This window comes from Sabethes cyaneus, chromosome 2 (assembly GCF_943734655.1).
Source record: "Sabethes cyaneus chromosome 2, idSabCyanKW18_F2, whole genome shotgun sequence".
NCBI lineage: Eukaryota > Metazoa > Arthropoda > Insecta > Diptera > Culicidae > Sabethes > Sabethes cyaneus.
In genome coordinates, this window is record NC_071354.1 from 172583472 (window position 1) to 172607959 (window position 24488).

General features: G+C 37.2%; 1 protein-coding gene across 1 annotated transcript in view; it reads left to right on the forward strand.

Annotated features, from left to right (window-relative positions):
* Positions 1-23917, forward strand: part of LOC128737948 (hepatic leukemia factor-like) — a 120523-nt gene extending 96606 nt beyond the window's left edge. Inside the window, exon 5 of the mRNA XM_053832731.1 lies at positions 18537-23917. Within this exon, the coding sequence (XP_053688706.1) occupies positions 18537-18623 (87 nt within the window). The 3' untranslated portion in view covers positions 18624-23917. The remainder of the gene's footprint in view (positions 1-18536) is intronic.
* Positions 23918-24488: the final 571 nt, after the last annotated feature.

Sequence of the window (24488 nt, forward strand, 5' to 3'; positions counted from 1 at the left end):
TTTTCAATGTCAAACTAAGAGCAAAATAACTTTTTTTTAAGCAGTGATTCTCTACGCCATGTAAAAATACTTTGGCATATTGGAAAAGCATTTATACAGTATACAAAAAGGTTTTTCTTAACAGTGTTGCCAACTTTTCAGTTTCCCGCATGACTAGTTACATTAATTAAGGGACTATTAGTCTCCTAGCAACATTAAGGGGAAACCGAAAATGGCTCAAAGATGGCTGGATAAATGGCTACCGTTCGATGCATGTATTGTTTTGTGCCTTAAAAATGCATATGTATTGACAGAGCACGAGTGCTATTAGAATTTCCAAAATCTTGTCATTCCATTTATCGACCCGGTATATATCAACAAACGCTCAGCAAAACATAATTGCTTATGGAAAATAAATTCAACCAATCATATAGATGATTACGTGTTCATAAAACATATAATCTGGAATTTGTTAATAGATATTTAGTTGCGCACATGTTTCGTTGCACTAGCGCTTTCCGAAAAAAACAGCACCACGGTCTCCAAATTTTGCCACATCAATGAGCTTTTAAAGAGCTTTCTGCTTTTGCAGCATTGATAAGCTTAGAGAATGTAAACAAACTAACAGCTGACCAGCAATTAAAAACTCGCCTTCAATGCAAATGGATTAATTAGCCATCCTATTGAATGAATAGAATCAATAGGATTGTTGCTGCAAACCGTAGGTGAATCGGAATGTCTTGATAAAGAAAATAAACCATATTTCGGGATGTTCGTAGTCGGTGCGGTTTAGAGATGGTCGGGTAGCGGAAAATTTGCCCGAAACCCGCACCCGACTCGTACCCGCCGGGTTCGGGTCGGGTTCGGGTATTGGAATAAAATAATTTGCGGGTTCGGGTCGGGTACGGGTTCTTAATTTTTGATTTTGAAACCGGGTACGGGTCGGGGCGGGTATCTCTATTGACCACATTTAACACTAAAGATGGTCGGGTACCCGGGCCTGTCCCGTACCCGACGGGTTGCGGTCGGGTTCGGGTATCAAAAATAATAAACTTGCGGGTTCGGGTCGGGTACGGGTTTTTAATTTTTTTCTTAATCGGGTACGGGTCGGGTTCGGGTCGGGTTCGGGTATTCAAATTTTCATACCCGACCATCTCTAGTGCGGTTGGCTGCGGATCAGCTGTGTTTATGTTTGCAAGCTTTGCCATTTGACATATATTACCAATACTAATGTAACATTCAAATAAACGTCTGGGTTTTTTACGAACACATGAGATGTACAGTACAGTATGTGTCGCTCTAACACAATAACGTTAGCCACTTTCGGTGTCTCCTTAAACGCAATAAACAAGAAAAGTAAGAGCTCCTGTCTATTGGCGAGATTAAAAACAGTTTACAAGGCTATGATCAAACAACTAACGTTTATTTTTCGCCTTTTTGAAGTAACATTTCCTCATCTAGTGCTATAAATCAAACGGAAAACTGAAAACATGGCAACACTGTTAGGAAAAACTTTGCTATATATTGTATAAATGCTTTCCCGATATGACAAAGTAGTTTTACATTGCGTAGAGAATCCCTGCTTAAAAAAGTTATTTTGCTTATAGTTTTACATAAAAAATGGGGTATTGCTTGATTTAAAACGTTGTATCTCGGAATCGGCAGACAATACCTCGGGGCGATGAGTGATTCTTATGTAAAAAAATCTGCGAAACACGATGAAGTTGAAATTCTTGAGTTAAAATTGTCTTCGTTGAGAGAAAAATGTAAATTTAATTTAAAAATATTTGACAGCCCTCGTTCTCAAAAATAATATCTTTTTCGAATTTCTTGGATGATTTCCTTTAAAAATGTGAAAATAGTGTCTTTCTAAACTCAATACTTCCGGAGATATAAGCAAACGAAAATAAGAGGTTTTGTCAAAAAAGGGTATTTTCCTTAAAAATGGAGGTGCTCCCAGTAATCGAGGGAATGTCCGATTGACACCAAATTTACGACTATTGCTTGCTGACCGAAAACGAACAATCTGGCGAAATTTGGTTCATATTCGTGAAGGTCGATTACACGGGGCTCGGACACTTCTCGTGGAATGACCCATATGTGATAAGTCTCCGTTTCACTAGTTTTTTCAAATTCTATCATTCCATCATCTACGTAATTAAAGGGCGTAGCTTGTCGATACACTACTAGCAAGCCGCGAAACTGTTAGTGTTTTTGCAACACGTAGCAATAAAAAATGACAGTGTTTTGTGTTGCACTTCAATGTATCTGGAAGGACTCGGCATAAAAGGAAAAGCTGCGGAATTCAGAGCTAAAATATCCTATTTCAATAAAATGGCAATAACTAGACTGAATGGTTATTAAAACGATGGATTTCACTACCACATCTACCTGAAAAATGCAATAGAAGAAGAAGTTCATACCCGAAAATGCTCTAACGCGTGATTGGCTGGAAACTTATGTAAATTCACGAAAATTGTTCGGCTTTATGTAAAAATTCGAGCTGTTTGCTGTAAAGATCCATCTTTGTGAAAACCTCAGAAAAGACACACGTAATCCAGCAAAAACCGTTCAGAATTGACTAAGCTATTACCGTTCAAAATCTATCAGTTTTTCGTGTCACGATCGTTTTTGTTTTCGCAGCATGCCACCCTATTCAAGTAAGACGTAGTCCTACGTCAAAAATGTTATCTTCAGTAAAAATTTCCGGTAGATACCCAAGTAACAATTCTAAAGCCACTTGGTTTTACTTGAATTTTATAAAGGTTTTATTGCGGTATTAATCATTACCTCTGGTTTTATTGTGGTATTGCGCAATACCAAATAGATACGAGTCTAAACACACTTACAGCTAGCTAGAAAACCATAATAAAACTGTTAATAAAGCTAATTTATTGTGGTTGCTTACATAACCACGTTAAAACTGGTTGGCTGCACCACGTCTCTTATAAACTTGTGGCGTAGCAATACAAAATGGCGCACCAATCAAAATTGATCTTATCATGGTTGTTTGTCAAACCGCAATAAATCTGCTAGTTTTATAGACCTATTAAAACGGTAACACCCTGACTAAACTGTTTTTATGCTGCTATTATGAAGAATACTAAAGTTCAACAGCAAAATCATTGTTTTACGCTAGGCCATATTGCCATATTCTAGTATTTTGTTTTAGCTCGCAAGCAAAAATTCATCAAAGCAAAGTGTTTTGCAGAAAGTAAGTTATTATCAATCGGTTTTCCTGTCACAGAAAGCAACTAAAACGGTTTTGCTAGAAATTGAGTTTGACTAACTAAATATTTTTATTTTATTATAATAACCAGTTTTCAAAAATTGCAAAATTTCAGTGGCGCTTTGGTTTTATCAACCTATCATATCAATATGCACGATGAAATTGAATGCGCACATGCTGTAAACCAACGGAATTGCTTAAAATTTGTTAAATATTCTATGGGATATTTTATTATGATCGCTATAAACAAAATCGATCACACTGATCTGTCAGTAAACCTTTAACTTTTCTGCTCACGGATTTATCTTCAAGTTGACAAAGCTAGCGAACTGATGTTTAGCTTTCGACAGAGCGAAAAGCGTGAAGCTTTATTAAATTATGGCGGTGGCTGCTAAGCAGCAAAAGCTTAATCGGTTTTATTGCTGCTTTAAGCAGAGCGTGATACGACTACTTGAGTTTATAACCTGATTCTTGTAGAGGTTATGAAAACATTCTAAGGAGTAGACCACTTGGTCAAAAATCGGTTTTATAGCGGTCATCAGAAAGTTCTGGTGGAGCTTATAGTTTTATTACTGGTTTTATGAAATTGGCCATGAAAACCACTATACAAACGTAATAAAATTTGGAATTATTACTTGGGTAAGGACCTTACGGTTGGTGGATAAGGTATACTAAGTTTGTCATTAGACGGTGTAAGTACACAAGTAAATACTGCTCTTTTTTAGTGCACAACAAAAATAAAGTTGTCGCGAGTACTGACCGATTTAATAATTGCTGCTGGCTGTAAATCCGCGATAAAATGAGTTAGACATCAACAATTTATTACAAAATGATGATAGACACTTTCATGATGTTCTGAAATAGCTTGGAATGGTAATATATTTGGTATGCCCCATATTAACCCCAGCCTGGGCACCCCAGTGGTCTTGATACTAGATTGGAAATAAGACATAAACTTAGGCTGGACATTAAATTAGACTTTGGATTTTAATTTCAACTTAGATTCGGACTTGAAATTGGAAGCAAAATTGGTATGAAATTAGACATGAAATTAGATTTGAATCTGGACCAATTTAGACTTGAAGCCCTACTACAAATTAGACTGATGATTGAACTTCGAATTGAACTCAAAACTGGACTTGAATTTGGACTACAAAATTCGAATTGAAATACGACATAAAATAGATCTTGAAATGGGACAAGAAATCGGACCTGCAATAAGACTTGAATTGGTTTTAAAATCGCACTTTAAATTGATCTTAAAGCTAATATGTTTTTGTTTGATTACAGTCATTTTAACAGGTTGGGTCATTCGTGACTTCTGCGGGGTTGGGAATTGAAACCGGGTCCTCGGCATGAGAGGCGTGAATACTTACACACTTAAAAAAAAGTACCGAGTTCGGTAAATTATCGTAAATTTTACCGAACTCTGAGCAACAGAACGTTCGGAAAAAAAATTTTATGATGCCAAACATTACTAATGATCCGTAAACGTCGATTGGCGCCATTGAATTTTACCGAACGTTCGGCTGCTCAGAGTTAGGTAAAAAAATTTAAATGTGTACCACTACACTGGGATTGACCCCTGTTGCTGTAATTGGACTTGAAATGGGACTTAATTTTAGACCAATTCAATTTTGAAGGTTTACTTCAAGTTGAATTGGAAGTTGAACTTTAAATTAAACTTAAAATTAAACTCGGTTAAAATTAAAGCGATTATTAAAGCATATTATTGAAATTACGCAACTGACTTTATTTATTAAATTCGTCATACCGTTTTAAAATCCTTCCATCAAAATTTTTCATCGTCCGAACTAAAAATCACAATAATGTTTACGAAGTTAACGCGCATGTATTTGTGTAGGACGGCATGACAAATGTTATTCTGCAAAATTTCTGCAGGCCAGGCAAGTTTAACGACAATGCCTTGCGTGAGCTATTTTCATTTATGAATGATGAAAATTAAAACGATTAGTCGATATTTTCTTCTTCGTCGCACGAAAAAACAGTAGGAAATTTGGCTGGTAGGACTTCTTTAATGATAAAAAACATTTAAATAGATCTCAGCTCACTTTGATCGCGTATGATAGACAGCAAACTGAAATATTAGGGAATAACTAGCTTCGCATTGTGTGTCATGGAAATGATGACATTTTTAATAATTTGTGTTGGATAGGACAGGAATAGGCAATTACGACGGAGCAGCAACATACCCTATTTGAATTTACAAATTATTGTAGGGAATTTAGTAGCATTTCTGCTCGTTTTTTTTTGTCAACAGAACAGAACCACTTGAATGCTCGGCAATACACCCCACGACAATGTTAACGCCATTTTGTAGTTTGTAGAATTGTTTGTCGTTGCGGATAGCCAGCTGCAAATGGCATGATGTCTTCTTGCTGTCACGAGCGACAGCCTGCAAGTTCCAAAACGTCAGTATCCAAAATGAATAACAAAGTAGAAGGGTACTTGCCCCAACGCGTTCAGCGTAATTTTCTTTTCGCAGCAAGTCTATACCTATAAAAATGTATTTCTGTCTGTTTGTCTGTCTGTTTGTATGTAGGGGAACTGTGGGTAAGACAGGTTAACTAGAGCATCTAATATAATACAGATAACTTATGATTTACAAAACTTAAATACAGTTTACTTCAGTTCAATATGTTGTTTTCAAAAGCAGCTAGTGAAATATTTAACAAAAAATGTTTTTCAATTAGTATTTTGAGTTTTAAAAATGGTCCGAAAAAGTGAACTTTTTCAGTGCTGCAGGTGAAACGGACAATGTGTGGGGGTAAGATGGACAGGTATTGTAAATCGCCCCAACAGTGAGCATATCATTATTTTGGACCCTTAACAAATTGAATATGTAAAATATGGTGGTGTAGCATGCAAAAACTGAAGGGGGCAGTCCACCTCCTCCCACTAGAGTCAGCCAATAGAAAATTGTTTGGCAGCGGCAATATGAACAAGCATTTCAAAGTCTATTGCATGTCTGGCTGCTGCTAATTTGTTTGAAGTCCACATTTGCCGGTTAAATTTTCATTTTTATGCAAGAGATAATACTAAGAAGCAAAATCAACAATATTATTATATGTTCACTGACCATCTTACCCACACTAGCAACTGTCCATTTCACCCCATCATTATACATATTTTTAAAGCGTTCACAATTTTTCATATGTATATAAAATTACCTATTTTTTCAATGCAGATGTTACATAAAAAGGTAATAAATCGAAATACTTCATGTTATGGGTAACATTTTAGAATTAAACCACTCAAAAAGTTTAATTTCGATGTCAAAAAAGTTACATCCAAACGCAGAATCACTTCCAATTTTCAGTTTTTCTGTACTTTATCAAAATTTGAAAGTTCTAAATGATGATGGAAACGTTCAGAAATCATGAGATAGTAAGATGGTTGGATGCCCATCAAAACATTTACGAATTTGAATGCTTAACTGGTAGAATCAACCACCTGTCCGTCTTACCCACCCTGTTCGTCTTACCCACAGTTCCCCTACCTTATAGACTAAAAATGTGTATGCAGGGGTTTTTGGGGCCGGGAAAAGTTCTTATGATGGTTAGAAGGGACACAAGTTTTCTCATAACTCGAGAACTAATCAAGCAAATGGAACCAAATTTAACCTGTGGGAGTTTTTGAAGGCAGGATTTTTTTCTATGGTGTATTGAGACCCATTCTCCCTTGAAATACAAATTTCTGGATAACTCGAGAACGAATCAAGCAAATGGAAACAAATTTGGCATGTGAGGGCGAACTAGAAAAATTGACTTGGCCGACCAATAAAACGGTCGAAAAAAATTCCGGAGCTATAGCCCCCCCTAGAAATGAGCGCTAGTTCCGCCAATGCTGGCATTTCGCGTAACACTATATTTCGCGTTACGGTCAACCGAGAATTGGTTTTCCGCAAAATGGTATTCGGCGAAATGGTATATAATCACGGCGAATATTTAAATACTGTCAGCTTTATTTTATCTGGCGTAGTAATGCTGGGGGTTGTTTTCTACTTTACTGTGAGAAAAAATTTAAAATCAACTGCCAGAATGAATCGTCTAAGGTTGACCTGCTCAGAAACTTGTAAAACTCGAGATCGTGACAAAGGTAATCCGAGACTTACGGTTAGTGTACAGCACAGTTTAATTTATGGCAATGCAAAGTTTGCCAGGTCAGCTAGTGGTAAATATAATCTAACCAAAATTACAAACCAACGCGACTTGTAACGCGCCAACCGGAAAGCCTCAGCAGCTATGCGATGCAAAATATCATCTATATAGCGGTTAGTGATGCTCATAAGTCACGATGATATATCGCTATCAGAGTGGATTTGCTTCAACACCTTGTAGTTTTACATTTGGTGTGCTTTCTTCTTCTTTTCGACTGAAACGTGAAAACTTAAACGAAGGCCATTCCAATAGTCTGCGTTTACTTCGCATGCTTTTCAGCGACTGATGCCACTTGCCACTTGCTTTATTGCATCACATTTCTGGTACAATTTTAGTCCGGCCCATTTTTCAAGTTGCCATTTAGTTACATTTAGTTAGCCGCCCAGTTAGCTTCGGGGTACGATGCTGGCCTAACAAGCCAGTTGTCGTATGTTAGAATCTTGGCTGAGAGTAAAGAGTCAGTAGGCACCAGCCGCGTAATTGTCCTGTACCCTAATAGCCGGCTGCGAAATCTAAAGAATTAATTACTTTCATAGCCGAACTTCTTCATCGACTGTTGGTCTGTGATATATCAAGAGGTGAATCGTTAGATAGCATCAGCGTCTGGTGCAAAAAATCTATTGGATGAACTGGAAAATTTCAATATATAGGTATACACCAAAAATCGGGTTGTTCAATGGCAGGTGGGAATACAACCCACGTCTCTCGATTGCCGGTCGTAGTGTGTTACCTCTACACCACCGCCGCACCCTTATATTAGTTGCTGTAATATCTAGTTTTGTTTCGATCTTTCAACTTTACCATTCCACGCACGCACCATGCACTTATTCAGCAACAATATTGTTTTTGTATGACTGCTTTTTTGTTTTGTGCCGCAGAAAAGATAGACGGTTATCTACTCGGTCAGTGCGGTAGAAACAGGCAGTGCGTTGCCGTGGGTCTCCCTGTAAAGTCTAGTAATTTAGCACCAGCGGTGTTTCTTTTTTCTTTTTCATTTCTTATATATGACTCTATACGCGGTCATAACATACTCGTTTTTGGAAAGAGAGTAAGTGCCTAATGTAAAAAATGATTAATTGGATGGACTAGCAAATTTCGATTGAAATCCACATTTTGATCATGTTGACGCCGAACATTTCAATATAGAGTTTCCAAACTGGCATTACGAAAGCAATGCTAAATCCCCTAATGAATGCCATGGATCCACATTTTTTTATTTTAGGTCCTATTCTTTTTCAACTGATTTTAAATATAACCGAACACGGGGCTTCATAGTAGTGTACAAAAAAACTGTTTTTAAGGGATAACAAAAACCTTTGCAAATACCCCAAGAGAGCATATATTTTAGGACTTTTCTTGCATCCAATTGGGACCAATCATACCATCGAACCAGCAGCACAAACCGAAAGCATCAAAACCATTATCCTATAAACCTACTAAACAGACCGTAAACCATTAATGTCCAGAGAAGCGGCTATAAATCTTACCTTTGTGGGCAACTTGTTTCGGTTGCGTCAACTGGTGTTGACGACTCCCTAGCTCCGAGGTGACTTACTTTTGTCAAGTAACAATATGTGTTTTATTATACGTTTGATTCTAGAGACCAAAATTAGTCATAAAAGCCGCCAATAAAAACTCAAATCGTTACTTGGGTTGTTAATTTGTTTTTCGATCTATTCAGCTTTGCACTTTCATGCCAGGTAGGCCAGGAAATTATGATAAATTTCTGCTTTCATCATTTTTGCCTGGAAGCTACTATCAAAGGCTTCTTCAATGTTACGTACGTAAGTACATATAGTCTGGGTTTATTGCTTATGAATGATTTTGAAGTGTAAGTATCGCATTTTTTGCTTCAAAGCAGTTTACATCATGCAACTGGTGATACCATGATTGCACATCTCCTTCAGAATTGGACTTCTCCCATTGTTGATTAGAGTTGGGTAAGCTCCGTTTTCACTTGTAGTTGGAACGATCTTAGGAACGATCACTTTTATCACAGTAAATCTTACAATTTTTCAATTAATTTCGATTCCCACAGACCCTGGAAAGGATTCCTGATAACTTACTATGTCATAGCCAGATCCAATGTTAGCACTACGGACTGGAGCGAGACTGCATATGCGGATCCAGTCCTAATTAGCAAAACTCTTAGTGTATCAAAGGGCATCTTTGTAGGCAAGGTGTTTGCCTTTTTATGATGGCCATGTTCGTTCAAACGTTTAAGTGTGCAAGTGTTTACCCAGTTTCAGATTCAGATTCTAGTTTCAGATAACTTAAAAATGTTTGGTTCTTGAACCGATTAGTTCCTAGTAGTTTTGGCCAAATGTAGAAAATTGAAATAAAATAATGAATTTGTCGGCAATTAAGTACTCTTCCGTCGGGATCAATATGAAAATAGCTTTATTATGGCGAAAAAAGATCGGTTTAGGAATAGTTCCTTGAGATGTGTTCCGGAAACCAAGAGTTGCCATTGAAATAGTCACTATTTCTGTCAGTCTGAAGTCCAATTTCATGTTCAACAACAACTTTAACTTCTGGTCCAATTTCAAGAGCTATTTCAATTTTAAGTAAAACTAAACGAAGTAATTCGATCGAAACTTGAGTCCGATTTCACTAGTAAAATTTCAAGTTCACGCCAATTTCAAGTCCTATTTGCAAATACAATTTCAGTTCCAATTTAAGCCCAATTTCAGGTCTAATATAATTTCAACTTCAAGTAAAATTTCTAGTTCAATTTCAACTCCGATTTTAAGTATAATTTCATTTCATTTTATGAATCTATTTCCAGTTACTTTCTAAGTTGTAATTTCAAATACAATATGTGTCCAATTTCGAGTAAGATTTCAACTACAATTTCAAATCCTATTTAAATCTAAATTCCTATTCCATTTTAAGTGAATCTTAAAATATAATTTGAGTCAGATTTTAACTCCAATTTGAAGCCCATTTTTAAATTCAGTTTCAAGGTCAATATGAGTTCAACTTTATATTCAATATGAGTCCAATTTAAATCCAATTTCAACACCGGCTTATAACCAGGGTAATTTCAGATTCAAAGCAAGTCCAATTTTAAGTCTAGGCCCGATTCAGGTCCATTTTCCAGCTCAGTCTTAAGACCAATTTCAAATAAAATTTTTTGTTCAAATTGAAGTCCGAATTCAAATTCAAATCTACATTCTACTGGTGCACTGGTGGGCCCACCTGATTGACGCACATTTTCCGTCTTTTCTATAAAGTTTAATATAAAAATCAGAACGGTTGTGTACAAGACACGACCGCATATATAGGTGACGCAGGTTACATAAGTCTCTTTGTAGTGATAGTAGCATGCATCCATGCTTGTTATCATTCGATTCTTCAAGTATACATGCTATATGCAACATCTATACATGCTACATGCGTTGTATGTAACATTTATCAAAGTAATAACATTGCATACGTTCAATCCTCAAAAGATTTCAGAGTTATGTGAATTTGGAAACAATTTAACAAAATCAAGAACACAAACTATTGCTTTCCTGCTACCTCACAGAAATTAAAAATTCTTTTTATTGCCCATGGTTCCCCACGTTGAAGGGATTTTACCAATTCAATCCTATTTTATTAACAACACATCTTTTCACTACACTTCTAATGAAACGGCAAGCATGCGTAGTCATACAGAGTCATATTATAACCGAATACTACAGCTGTTGCACATTTTTCCAACACAGATATCAAATTCGGCTAGGTTTAAGCGTCTCGCAGTAAAGAACTTGCGATCTGTTGGGACAACAAACTTGCGTCATTTTTTCTGGCACACTTCCCTAACACAGACATCAAATTGGACTAGGTTCGTAAGAAATATGTTGTCACGAGCGGGCTTTGTCACTCTAGCGTACTTCCCAAGCAAGGACATCCAAATAGTCTAGGTTTAATCGCGGTGTTAAGAATTCTTGTTGAAATGAGGAAACTTTATCACTTGTTTTGGCTTACTTCCCAAGCACAGATATCAAATTGGTATAGGTTTAGATCATCGTGTAGAATCAACCAATCACAAAGCGAGAATTCAACATTCAAAACATAGGTTCATTATTTTCAATTTTTCAATAGTTCAACTTCAAGAATCTATACTTTTCTTCATTTGGGTCAATTCTTAGAAGATTTTCCAATCGATTGGCGTAAGAATATTGAAAATCGTTCGGGAAACCACTAAGCTATTAGCGTTCAAAACCTGACCACTTTTCGAGAAAGATTTTTTGGAATGACACCCTATACCAACTACCTTCCTGAAAGACGTAGTCCTACGTCAAAAATTTCATAGCCGGATTCGTAAGTCCAAAGTTTTTAACCCGGTTTGGCAGGTTAGGTATCTGTGCGATAAGCAAATTAATTCGTGAAAATAAATCCGCCGTCCTACGATTACTTCATTTTTTATCAAGACCAAAACACCGAAGTAACAATTTGGGTTTTATCACACTCTTATGATTGCATTTAAGACTAAAATTGGTCATAAAAATCGCTATAAGAATACAATAAAACTCACATTGTTGCTTGGGTGCTCTGAACTGTTTATTTTCCGTTGCGAATTAATTCAAATGAGCCGCTTACGGTTTGCTTGTTTGTTAAGTACTAATCCTTTTAAACAAAAATGCTTACATTAGTGTCATTGACTAGAAAGAAACGGCAAAATACCAACAACTAGGAACCGACTTTATGAAGAATTGGTACAACTAAAACTAAAAACCCGTTAACCGAAAACTTGCAGAAATTTTTCGTTTCGACAAATAAATCCCGAACGCCTGCAATATAATGTTTGTGCAATATAATGGTTTGCAACTACGAACACACTCGTTGAATTTGATGTTTTTGTTTTCATAATTTTCATTATCACCTTCTAGTCATCACAGTTCTAGTGCTGAAGTAAAGCGCAAATCAGCACTAACAGTTTCGATATAATCAGTCTTAGAATGCTGAAATAATATGGTGAATGTTGTTATTCTAGACGTCAATCCCCTGCAAGTAGCGTAGACCATAGATTCCACATAGCCACACAACTTTAAATCAATTATGATTAGCGCGGTGTGGCATGTTGCGCTGTCTTGTTAAAACCATACCTCCACCATATTGCGGACACTCTGCTGTGGTTTAAGAAATACGGTAATCATAACACTGCAGTGGTTACCGTTAATTGTGGCTTTAGTAAAGTAACTTTACGACCGGGTTCGTTTTCGAAAAATAACAATGGTTCCAATAGCGACTTTTCCAGGATGCAAAATTGTGTAAATGTAAATCTTAGGGAGAGTTTGCTCTAACTCTTTCATTCATACGGTTGAATGGCTCATGGATTGTATTTACTCCAAATGTGGCCATTTTGCTTATTGATTTTGGTATTTTGGTTCATTAAATGCGTAAAAAACCGCCCAGCTAGCTTCGAGGTACGATGCTGGTCTAACAAGCCAGTCGTCGTATGTTCGAATCTCGGCTAGGCGGTGCTTGCTAGTTAGAGTCAGTAGGATTGTTGCACTGGCCCCGTAATTTTCCTGTACTCTAACAGCCGGCTGCGAAGTCTGTCGATAAAGAAGAGTAATGTCTAAAGACGGTATAAACCCATGTCTTTTTTTAAAATCCGTAAAACCGAAGAATTTGCCTTGGAGTTTTCTGACAAAAATTGGGAACTTCGGTTCTTTTCATATCGCTACGTCAGTACCGAGCCTAATGAAATACACTACAGGTTCAACAGGAAATAACTGTTTCGGCACTGTTCTTAGCCACCGGTTGTTAATACTTCGGTAAAACCAGGCTTTTTTTGCTCATCTTAGTGATAGTTGCTTCTCACAACGGCCAATGGCGTGGTCCGTTTTCTGTCCAAACGTTTGGTCTGCCTCCGAATAATGCCTGAATACTGTTTTCTCTCAAGCCTCCCAGTTGGCATCGAGGTATGACGCTGGCCTAATAAGCCAATCGTCGTGTCTTCGAATCTCGACTGGAAGAGTCTGTTAGAGTCAATAGGATCGTAGCAACTGGTCCTGTAATTGTCCTGCACTTTAACCGGTGGCTGCGAAGTCTGTCGTATAAAAATAGAAGGTCAAGTTTCGATAACGGAATGTAGCACCTAGGCTTTGCTTTGCTTTTTTTACTGTTTTCTCTTATAACCACTCATCTAAAGAGCACACCTACAAGCAACGCTAATCTTTACTTCACACACTGGAGACAAGAGATTATTTCTTTCGTATGCCAAAGACAGGCATCGGACATCGGACAGGACTGAAACGGTTTGTGCCGTGACCTGGAGAGCATACATTCCGGCAGAAAAGGAGGGATGAAACAAAACTGATGCTCATTCGGGGGCAGAGCATAGCTGCAAAGTGCTGCAGAAGTGAAAAATCTCCTCGCTTTTCGGGGAAAGTAACTTCCGACCGAGAGAGAGCAATTTAATTCATCGCCTGTGCTTTGCCAGTAAAACGCTGATGATTAAGATTATTTTCAGAGTACGGCATAGGCCTAGGTTGAACTCGGTGTCGCACATATTGCGCTTCGTAAAAGTACCTCGAGAACAGTGATGCCAGATCCACAGATTAATCCGTAGTTCTACGGATTTTGGAATTTTTTACGTATCTACGGATAAAGTGCTACGGCTTCGGCTTTTTTTTAACTTTACGGAAAAAGTTGAAAGTTTCATTTAGTTTCATGCAGTGAATAATATCGTGCAAAACATAACTTTATTCTTTCCGAAGCAAAGAAAGGAACAGCATAATTTTCTCTAATGAGAAGGATATTAAAGAGGGAAGATTTACATTAATGCTGTCTAACAACCCACATCGAATCTCGACTGGGCGGTGCTGCGAGATAGAGTCAAGAGGGTCGTGCACTAGCTCCGCAATTGTCCTGTACTCTAACAAGTGCTTATAAATCAGAAATAATAATAAATTATGCAATACGCTTGAATTGATGCAATATAGTGCCTATTCTTTGCTGTTTCTCGTACAGATGAAATGAACTTAGCATTGCCAATCTGAAACCAACGATTCGAGCGAATCACTCGCGTTCATTTTCATGTTGTTCTCTACATTCATTCATTCTTGATAATAGCGAATGAAATTAAATGTGAATCATTAATTCATTTTTGACTGCCGACAGAGGCAAACGAAATTAAAATAAACGTAAATATTGCTCCGAAGCTTTATTTAATTTCCTTCAAACAGGTTTTAGTTGATTTTAAAAAGCAGGCAGCTTGAAAATCTAAACTTTAAAACTTAAAATATCTTTCAAGAGCAAGAAACATGACTGACAGGTTCGAAGAGCAATCACGCAGCACTGCAATTGAGCACTGCTGCAATCATGCAGCACTGAATTGTATTGAAGAGTAGAAAACTAATGAAGACAACCACTGGCAGCTGGGGTCCATCCCGGTGGCGGTGTAGTGGTTAGCATTCACGCCACTCACTCCGAGGACCCGGTTTGAATCCCAATCCCGCAGAAATCGCGAATGACCCAAGCTGTTAAAGTGACTATAGTTAAACAAAAAAAAACATTGTCAGCAGCTCAGTTGTCATATCCATGGGCCGACAGATAAAAGAATACTCCCAGGGCTAAGACTATTCCCGTTGACGAAGTTGCTGATATTGTTCAGTGTTTTGCATGAGAAAAATAGAGAGGGAACTATTTTTGCTTTTGTCATCACCTACACGTTGACAGTTCGGCATGTGGTTTTCTGTAAGTGTGAGTATCCTACGAAATCCCTTTTACTGCTGTCAACGCGAATATGTGCTAAATGCGTTTTATATTCGGCTTTATGCAGGGCTTTCAATTTTTTCGAACACTGACTCTAACAGCCGGCGGCGAAGTCAGTCGATAAAGAAGGGCCAAGTCTTAGAAAGATGTGTAAACCCAAGGCCATGCTATCCATAAGAACTTGTATTTTTCACTTTGGCATGATATCCTTCATTTTCAGGCTTTCGCATTCTGTTCGTAGTATATTCACATTTATAGTCTTAATACTGTTGTTTTCCTGTTTGGAGTACGACAAAAAGGCAAAATATTTTCGTTTTTAGTTCTTGCCATATTTTGACAGTTTCTAATTTGATTTTTGTAGTGTGATGAAATTTCAAAATCAAGTGAATAAGGTTGTTGTTTATAACCAATTTACTGGAATCCTTGTTCTGTATATATTATTGTTCTATATTGTTTACGTAAAAAGAGCATACGTGATAATTAAATACTCTTGGACATTTAAGCCTTCAGAAAGCAATTAAAAGATGACTAAAATACGTCGAAAGGACAACGAAGAAACGCCGACAGGACAATACGTTGAATAGCTAACGAAAAGGCTTCAAAAATACGATGGAAATAACGTGAAAGTACGATAAAACGACGACGAAAAGTCGCTAGTACTGTGACAAAAAAAAACCATGACGAAGAAACGTTTAAAGAGCGCAAACAGACAATAAAATATGGAAAAAAAGACGACAAAAACATTTTTTTTTTTGTTTCAACAACAAACAGGATAAAGCGAAGAAAGCGCGCCAAATTACGACGAAAAGACGCCGAAACAGCGACAAAACGGCAAAAAGTCGTAAAAAACTACAAGGTATACAGCCCTAAGGGTTGTACGAAAGGGTGACGTAGGACTATATCAGATCATCAGATCAAAGACTAATGTAAACTGTATTTCTGACATATGTATGTTTATAAGAATCTATGATTGCCCTTGTTTAAGTGAATGTTTAAAAGAGAAGAGCGAAATATTCAGATTCAATTCTTCATTTAATGCAATGGTGGCTTTGAAAATACGTGGACGGGGGTTCATAAGTAACCTTTAAGACATAGAAATTTCTTTTAACAATCACTTGTGTGCATCATAAAGGTTGAAATGGTAATGAATTATCCTCCTAGCACAGGGTTGAGTGAGGGATCTCAAAGCATCATAAAATAAAAGAATTCAAAATAAATTCATGCCTCCAAAAAACCCCACACGCCAAATTTGGTGCCATTTGCTTGATTAGTTCTCGAGTTATGAAGAAATTAGTATTTCATTTGTATGGGAGCCCCCCCTCTTAGAAGGAGAAGAGGTCTCAGTACACCGTAGAAAATTAATCCTGCCTTCTGAAACCCCCACATGGCAAATTTGGTGCCCTTTGCTTGATTAGTTTTCAAATTTTGAGGAAATTTGCGTTTCATTTGTATAGGAGCCCCCCCTCTTACGCCCCCCTTAAATCGCTCTCTTACCCCCCTAAAAAATTGCTAGTCATTTTATCTATCCAAAGACATATAAATTGTTCAGTTTCGTTCAGTAGTTTAGTAATTATTAGCATTTGAAATCTTTCATTCAAACGTTACACTTCTATTTTCGTTTTCACAAAGTGCTACCCAGTCCCAGTATAGTAAACAAAGACGTAGTCCTACGTCAAAAGCGACGAAAAATACCGATAGAAAGATGGCAAAAAGATCATGAAAATACATCACAAATTTTACACAAAGATGACAAAAAGGTGACGAATACGAAGAAAATGCTAGAAAGAGACGAAAAGACAGCAAACAAAAGACAAAATAAGACGAACAAACAGTGAAAGGACAGCGAAAAGACAACGCAAGCATAACGAAGAAGTGAAGACAAGTAGGCGAAAAGACGATGCACGACAAAAATACTGTAGAAAGACGTAAAAAAACTATAAACAATGAAAAGATAATAAAAAGACAGCAAAACCGCAACAAGAAATGCCAAAAAAGACTACAAATGCGGACGCCATCAAACTAAAATCGGCACAAAAAAATAAATAAAAATGACAACAAATCGCTGAAACTTAGCTTTGCTAAGGGGTCACACAAAAATTTAATGTTTTCCATCAGCCATCGGTTGGATCCTACTTGACGTGTGACGTGGCACTCCATCCTGTTGTAGGACAACGTGTTGATCCTCAGAGAAGTCGGCCTTCTCCCAGGAAAGCACATGGTCCTTCAAAATATCGATATACATTTCAGTATCAATGAAAACGCGTCCGTGCAAACGTTTGGCGTTTGGCGTCCGTGCTTCCGCTGCTTAGGACCATCCTGTAGAGACTTTTTAATGCAATAAACTGTGGCCAAATGATATCCTACCACCTTGGCAATCTCTTTCGGCGTCTTCTGGGCGAGCAACAAACTCGTAATCACTTTTTTGGCGTGCATTTTTCCAAATTTGCAATAACACGAATATACTGTGAACAGAAATAAGTCATGAGTTTGAAGTTTAAACATTTCGCATTTTTTAACATCTCGATCTCTGACCAATCTAAAACTCACGGCTGGAAGCTAAATTCGGCCAAAACTGCGTCTTGCCTTTGTGATACCGCTAAGAAGGGTACCGGACAGTTCTTGCCTGCCAAACCAAGAACTTTTCGGCAAATTTGACCATCTTCTTTTTCCTTTCCTTCCTACGAACGGCCTACGAACCGTGATATGGCAATGCAATACACCTGCCCCAACAACTAATTTGTGTCTGCCTTGATGTAAATCTCGTCATTCATCACGACGTACCTCGATTTCGTCACCCTCGGTACAGCTTGCTGGCGCGAATTTTAGCCATCGTGTTTTGTTTGTCGTTCCGGTTCGAAACCTTCCGAACCTCAAAAACGTAGAAGCGAATCGAATATTCGACCGACGTTCGAACAGAGTCAACACCTTCCTGGCCTTCGCCAGCCTTCAGCTGTGCTCGCTTTTCTGCCGCTGGGTCTCGTTGTATGTTCTAGCCTTCCCGGGACACCGTCAAATAATGGCATTCCAAGTGTTTCCCGATCCATTTGTGGAACGTAGTCGAACTTTTGCGACGGCCTAAATGACTTTCTTGACAAATTACCACTATAATTTTGGAAATTTTCTGCAGTCTCAATCTCTCGCTAGAATGATGCATTAACTCGTTTGAGAATACTGTCGAATGGTCCTTAAACTTGCTTTGTATTCCAGTGCGGTAATTGTTTATATATTTCGCAAGCAGCAGTCCTAGGTGCATTTAATAAATCATCACATCATTAGTCTTCATATTTCATTTAACATGTGCTCGTCCTCAGCATGGTTCTGCTCCGATAAAATAGCAGAATTACGATAGAGAAATAGCCATCGGATCAAAATGTTTGCAATTGTAGTATTTCCAGGATAGTTTAGAAATTTTTCACCGTTATAATTCTTTGTAGAACATGAACCTGCACCGGGAAGTGGAACAACTGAAACAGGAAAACATGGAACTACGTGCCCGCCTATCCAAATATCAAGAGGTATAATCTTAACTCAACGCATCCCTAGTTTACCACACACTACGTCCACCATTATCATCATCAACAACAACAACAAACACAGCAAACAACAGCTACTAATCTAAGCTAGTACAGTTCAACTATCCGTAAGTGTCACCAGCATCCGTAGGCGACTAAAGTAAAAGACAGCGGCAGCAGTAGCAGCGCAGCAGCAGCAGCAGCAGCAGCATAAGCAGTAGCAGCAACGTTTTATGTTGGTTGAGAAAGAACGGTACAGCGGAAGTAACGCAACCATACGGCGACAGCAGCAGCAGCAACAGCATCGTTACCAAAAAGAAATCAAGTAAAGAAAAATAGGCACTGTATAGAATAAAAAGGAAGAGACAGAAATGGTTAATTACTTTTTAGTGAAAGTTATTCGTAAACTCACCGAAAACTGCAACGCGTATTGCAGCTCTATTCTACAAAACAACAAAAAAAAGAACACTCACATATTACAAACGCATGCGTAGATTCACATAATTTCACGCAAGAAAAAAAATAGTGCAACGTTAGGCTTCTGAAACAATAGTGATAGCTGAAAGTAGCGACTGTTAAACAAAGAAATTAAAATGGGAAATATGTTATAGGACGACCTGTGTCAACCCAGCCACACCACCACCACCACCACCACCAGAAACACATCACTCTACGCGTTTTGAACGATTTGATTTTTATGCTTCACACTGTCAGTTTATCGCTAAATCAGATTAGAAATCGTGCGTGCGATCATCCTCCATGTTCTAGAAGTTTAGATGTTCGGACTTCTATTTTCCGTTGTTTTCTTTCTCGGATAATGTTAGTAAAAGAAAGCTGTTTAAGTTTTAAATAGGATGATTCTATACTTTTAAGTCAGTGCGTCGTGTGTGCATGATGTGTGTCCGTTCTCCCAGAAAACAGTAGAAAATGAGATGAAAACAGTAGACAGAGTTACTGAACGTAAGAAGAGGCAAACAAATCAAGTATAAAAGTATAAGACTGCGTCAACGGCTTAGAACGCAAGCTCTTGCCGCCGTTAGTACGCGTTGTTAGAAGTTAGTGCGTTATGTTTTTTTTAATTCTGCTTGATGTTTGATTCGTTATACATACATACAGAAGGAAGAATGAAAGTGTGAATAAAGCAAAACTGAAAATCACATTTTAAGACGAAACACGATAGGTGAACTCTATCCGGGAAAATTGCAATGATCATCATGATGAAAAAGAGATGTTGTTAGGCAGCAGCGATACGTAGGCTCGTTTCCACCCCACCCCCGTTTTTTCCGGGTGGTTCGTTTCAATGATGGTTTTCAGCGGTGGCCGCTAGGAAGCACTGCCGTCGGCTGAAAGCTCGAGTGACGCCGATGTGACGCTTGCATCGGTGATGCTGCGATTGGAGCGTGCCGCTTAGCGGTACCGTTTGTTTTCGAATTTTGGACTGTTAGCAATATTGAATTATTTTGAAGTTTTCAAATTTTTTTTGTAAATTTAACAGAACATTATCATCTTGAAAAAATTGAAATCATGGTGAAAATTTGACCTTTAGGCAAAATTCTTGCTGATAAAACAGATCGGCAGGATTACGATTTATTGATTGTAATGGTGAATAAAGTCAGACAGACAATGAATTCAGTTTAGTTCTTATTTTTTATCAAACTATTGCTTATTTGAGATATACTTTAGAAATTACAAATTCTGAAACGCTCCCGTCGCAGTAAAACTGACATGTCCAGGTGTTTTGAAACTCATTTTATTGATTGACTGTAGTCGTCCCAATATCGCAACTAGTGGAAACACGAATTAAATTTTATGTAGGGCTGTGAGTTAATATTAACTGACAAAAAATGCGATTACCAATTTGATATCCCAAACGAAAACAGACACCCTGTTAAAAACTGATAACATTTTCCACTGTTTTGTTAGTTTTCTTACAACAACTAACGATACAAGACTAACTAAACTAACACTGGCTTGCTCGAAATAGTACTGAAAACAATTTTTAACGCGAACTCCATTGTTTGGAGGAAGAAAATGCAATAATGGCCAAACAGCGTATCGCAAAATTTAACCGATTTTCTACACTGCACTTCACGCCAAATATTTCTCAATTATTCAGACATTGGTTAAACATTGCAGGCAGCTTAGTATCCATTCCAAGTGACAATGCAGGTTTTATTACAAACTTATGGTGGTTCTGGCGACAAAAATTGGTCATAAAAATCGCAATAAGAGTACATTAAAACTCAAATTGTTGTTTGGAGTGGCAACGCAATCGGAACTTTGAATTCAAGCATCGAATATACCAAAAAAATATAAGCAAATTGCTTTTCAAACATCGACTATTCAAACGAGTTTCTCTTAAAATCTATATATTAAGTATATTCAGTGCTTGAAAGTGATGTTACGAATGTCAAACTAATTTTTTTTCTGGATAATTTCTATACAAAACTTTGAATTTAGATTTTCTTCTCGATTCGGGTTGGCCATCTGTTTTTGCCAAACCAAACCGGAGGAAAACGTCAGCAAGTACTGTTACGATTGTGTCAATTCGATTCACTTCAAATGGGCAGACCCCCGCCTACGCGGTAAACTGTGCTCCTGAAGCAAGCAACCCTGTAAAAATGTTGTTTTGAACTAAACAAACCTGTAATTGATAGAAACTATATCTGTAAATAGCATCTGTAATGATAAGAAGTTAGCGAGCAAAACAAAAGAAAGAGAAATTAAGCTATATTTACAAAACGCACGTACTGCAGAAGAAATTGAATAACTGACGAATACAAGAATTACTAAAAAAAAAATAAAACAAAAAACTAGTTGAGCCCGGCAATGGTTATAACATTATTTTAGGTAATTTATTCTGAAAAAAAAGATCAAAAGAAAATTGTTCTAAATTTGGTTCTGTTTCTCGTTCCGGACTGCTTCCGTCTGAAGGAATGATCATAGGAAAACGGCAGCTGCCCTCTCAGAAGGTTTCGTTGTGTTTTTGCGCCGGTGGTAGCCTTCCCTAATAGCAAGCACAGCAAAGCCAAGCAAAAGCTTTCGAATCGTTTTTCAAAACAAGTAGCAAAATACACATACACGTACCCGTAACTGTAGAAAAGCCCTGAATAGTGAAGCATAACAAAAAAGTGTATATTAATTAGTGCTGTTTTAAGAAAAAGGGAAGTGACGTAGTTAAACAAAGCAAACTAAAGCGAAGTATGGATCGTTAATTAAATGGAAAGGAATTAAGCAAGCAAACAAGAAAACCAACCATTAGTAGTCTGAATCAAAAAAAACCTTAGTGATAGTACCAAGATTGAAAGAGAACCTGTAGTTGTTAGTGAAAACAATATTATTAGTAAGTAATGAACAAAGAAGAGAAAAAGTAAATCAAAAAAACAAACGAGTTGATTGTGGACAGCGAAACAAAAAAAAACAGAAGAAAACAAACCACTTAAGCCTGTGTATAAAATAAAATAAACAAAAAACAGAACGATACAAGTTGCGAGAGCATCCTACACGTCCCTACTTTAGTTGGAAGGCTAAAGTCAATACAAACAAACAGTGCTGATTGATTGATTAGTAGATTGATAACGTAACCCACGAAGCAAAACACACAAACACACTCATAAACTCACCCACTCGACTGTAACGAGAGAAATAAGAATCGTAAAATGATGTTACCGGTAAAATTTACCTAGTAGTTGTAGTAGAGTAAAATAAAAAGCATCCCATCCAATCGCGTATAGAAAGAGGAAGTCGTTCGCAATACAGCACCTAGTGTAAAAATTGTCCTGCAAACATCGTTACGAAGTCAAATTCGAAGTCACCGCACCCTTCTTGTTTCCGTCATCGTTGTTTTGTTTTGTTCATTATTCTCCCTCCCGTCCGAGCGAACCCAACATTAAGTTTTTGTTTGTAAATTGTTATTATTCTTACGTAGAGCAAATATGTGGGCATAACCTACTACTGTAGTAAATTGCACCTAGTTATCCGTACACGGTAGCCTCTAATTCTAGACACTTTCTCTCACGCAAACAAACACTCCCACACAAACATACACACTTACTCACCCACATATAGAAAGCGCGTCTCGGTTACTTCGTATTAGTGTCACTCATTTTTTTCTGTTTTGTAAAGTAGGCGAAACCAGCAGCAATCATCCGAAAAGATCATGTCTTATTTTTCTCTTCTTCTTCATTGTGCATACCGTACCGCATCGATGTCGGATTTTTTCCGGGTTTTTGAAATCACAAGATAACTTATTACTAACATTACTTGACTATTAACGTAAAAATGCTTGTAATTTCAACTAAATGTGCAATTTTTATATGAAATTAATTTGAAATGTAGTATGAAAACTGGCTAAATTATGTAAAATCTACACTTATTGAAGGAGTGTTACATTAACACTCAATTAAACCTGTTCTATTTCGACCAAGTCCAGGTTCAAAAATATGATCAAACCAGAACAACGGAAATTTTAAGGCTAATATTTTACAATTTAAATTTGATTGAAGTGCTATTGGAACATAAATAAAAATTTACGATTAAATTAAAGTGCTAAACATAGAATTTATCTGTGACGATAAAACCTTACAGGTTAAAACCCTATGCGTCCGGACATCGGCGCGGTACGGTAATTATAAAAGTGGTTAGGTGTTGATTTTTATTGATGATAAAACATTGAGAAAAATATTTATTTTTGAACTTTCGGCAATATACCTCCTTTCTATTCTCCTTTCACCATATTTTTAGGACAACTGCTTTATTTACAAACAAACAAACAAAACAAAAAAATCATCCTAGTTTTTTTTTTGCGAACAATTATATTAGCGTACTACTACTTAAATGCTTTCACAGTTCAAATTTCGTACTCTGTTGAATTGATTTATCACATAGAGCCAATGTCCAGAGTTCGTGTGCGTGCGCGTACAATTATTTACGTCTTTCTTACGTACCTAGCTGTCAACTTCGAAAGTAAGCTATACACAAAACTCTCCTGTAAGGGCTTTCGTTTAAGCGGAAAGGAAAACATTGTCGTAAAAGGCAAAATATAAGAAGAAAAAAAACTGTAGGAAATGTAAAGAAGCAAGCAGAAGCAATAAGAGAAAAAGAAAAAAAGCTAACACCGAGGTAAAATACTATACAGCTAAGTTTACAGTTTAATATAGAATGTTTGTTTTCTTTGTTCCAACAGCAGGAAGGAAAAACACTATGGATTAACACTGTTGTTGCCCCGATTGTGTCGCGGATAAAGTCCGCAAGCGATCGTTACTTTATTGCTATTATTTTTTTGAAAATAAAATCAGTAAAACAGTAAACTTACGTTCGTTGCTTGGTTTTATTGTTATGTTCGGTTAATTTTTGTTTTGTTACCTTGTTTTTTTCTCAAAATTCCCACATTTCTTGTTTTTGTAGTGGGAATCTTTTAAATTCATGTAACATTCATTGAATTATTTGAGTTGATGACATATGTTTCCGTTTTAATTTCTTACATTTGTACTATTCGTTTTATTTACACGTTCCAATCTACTTACCAAAAAAAATAGCGAAAATTGCACCTTGTCGATAGTAAAAAGATTTATTCCGCCAATCGTGCAAAGGGTGGTATGGAATACTGACCGCTTTATTGCGCTTCAAATCTGTATAATAGTTAAGCATCTAATTAATTTAAATTTAAGTTTAGTCAATGACTAATTATAAAATCCGCCACGCGAAATTCGTATTTTTGAATACATTTTAGTTTAAGGGTTCATAAGTCTTGATCTTTAGCTCTTGTCGTATTAAGTTATTGCCTCTCCATTGTACTTGGTCCTGGGCTAATCGTCACCAATTCGTTGAGCGTCTCGACACACGCAACTCGGCTTCAACCTGGTCGAGCCATCT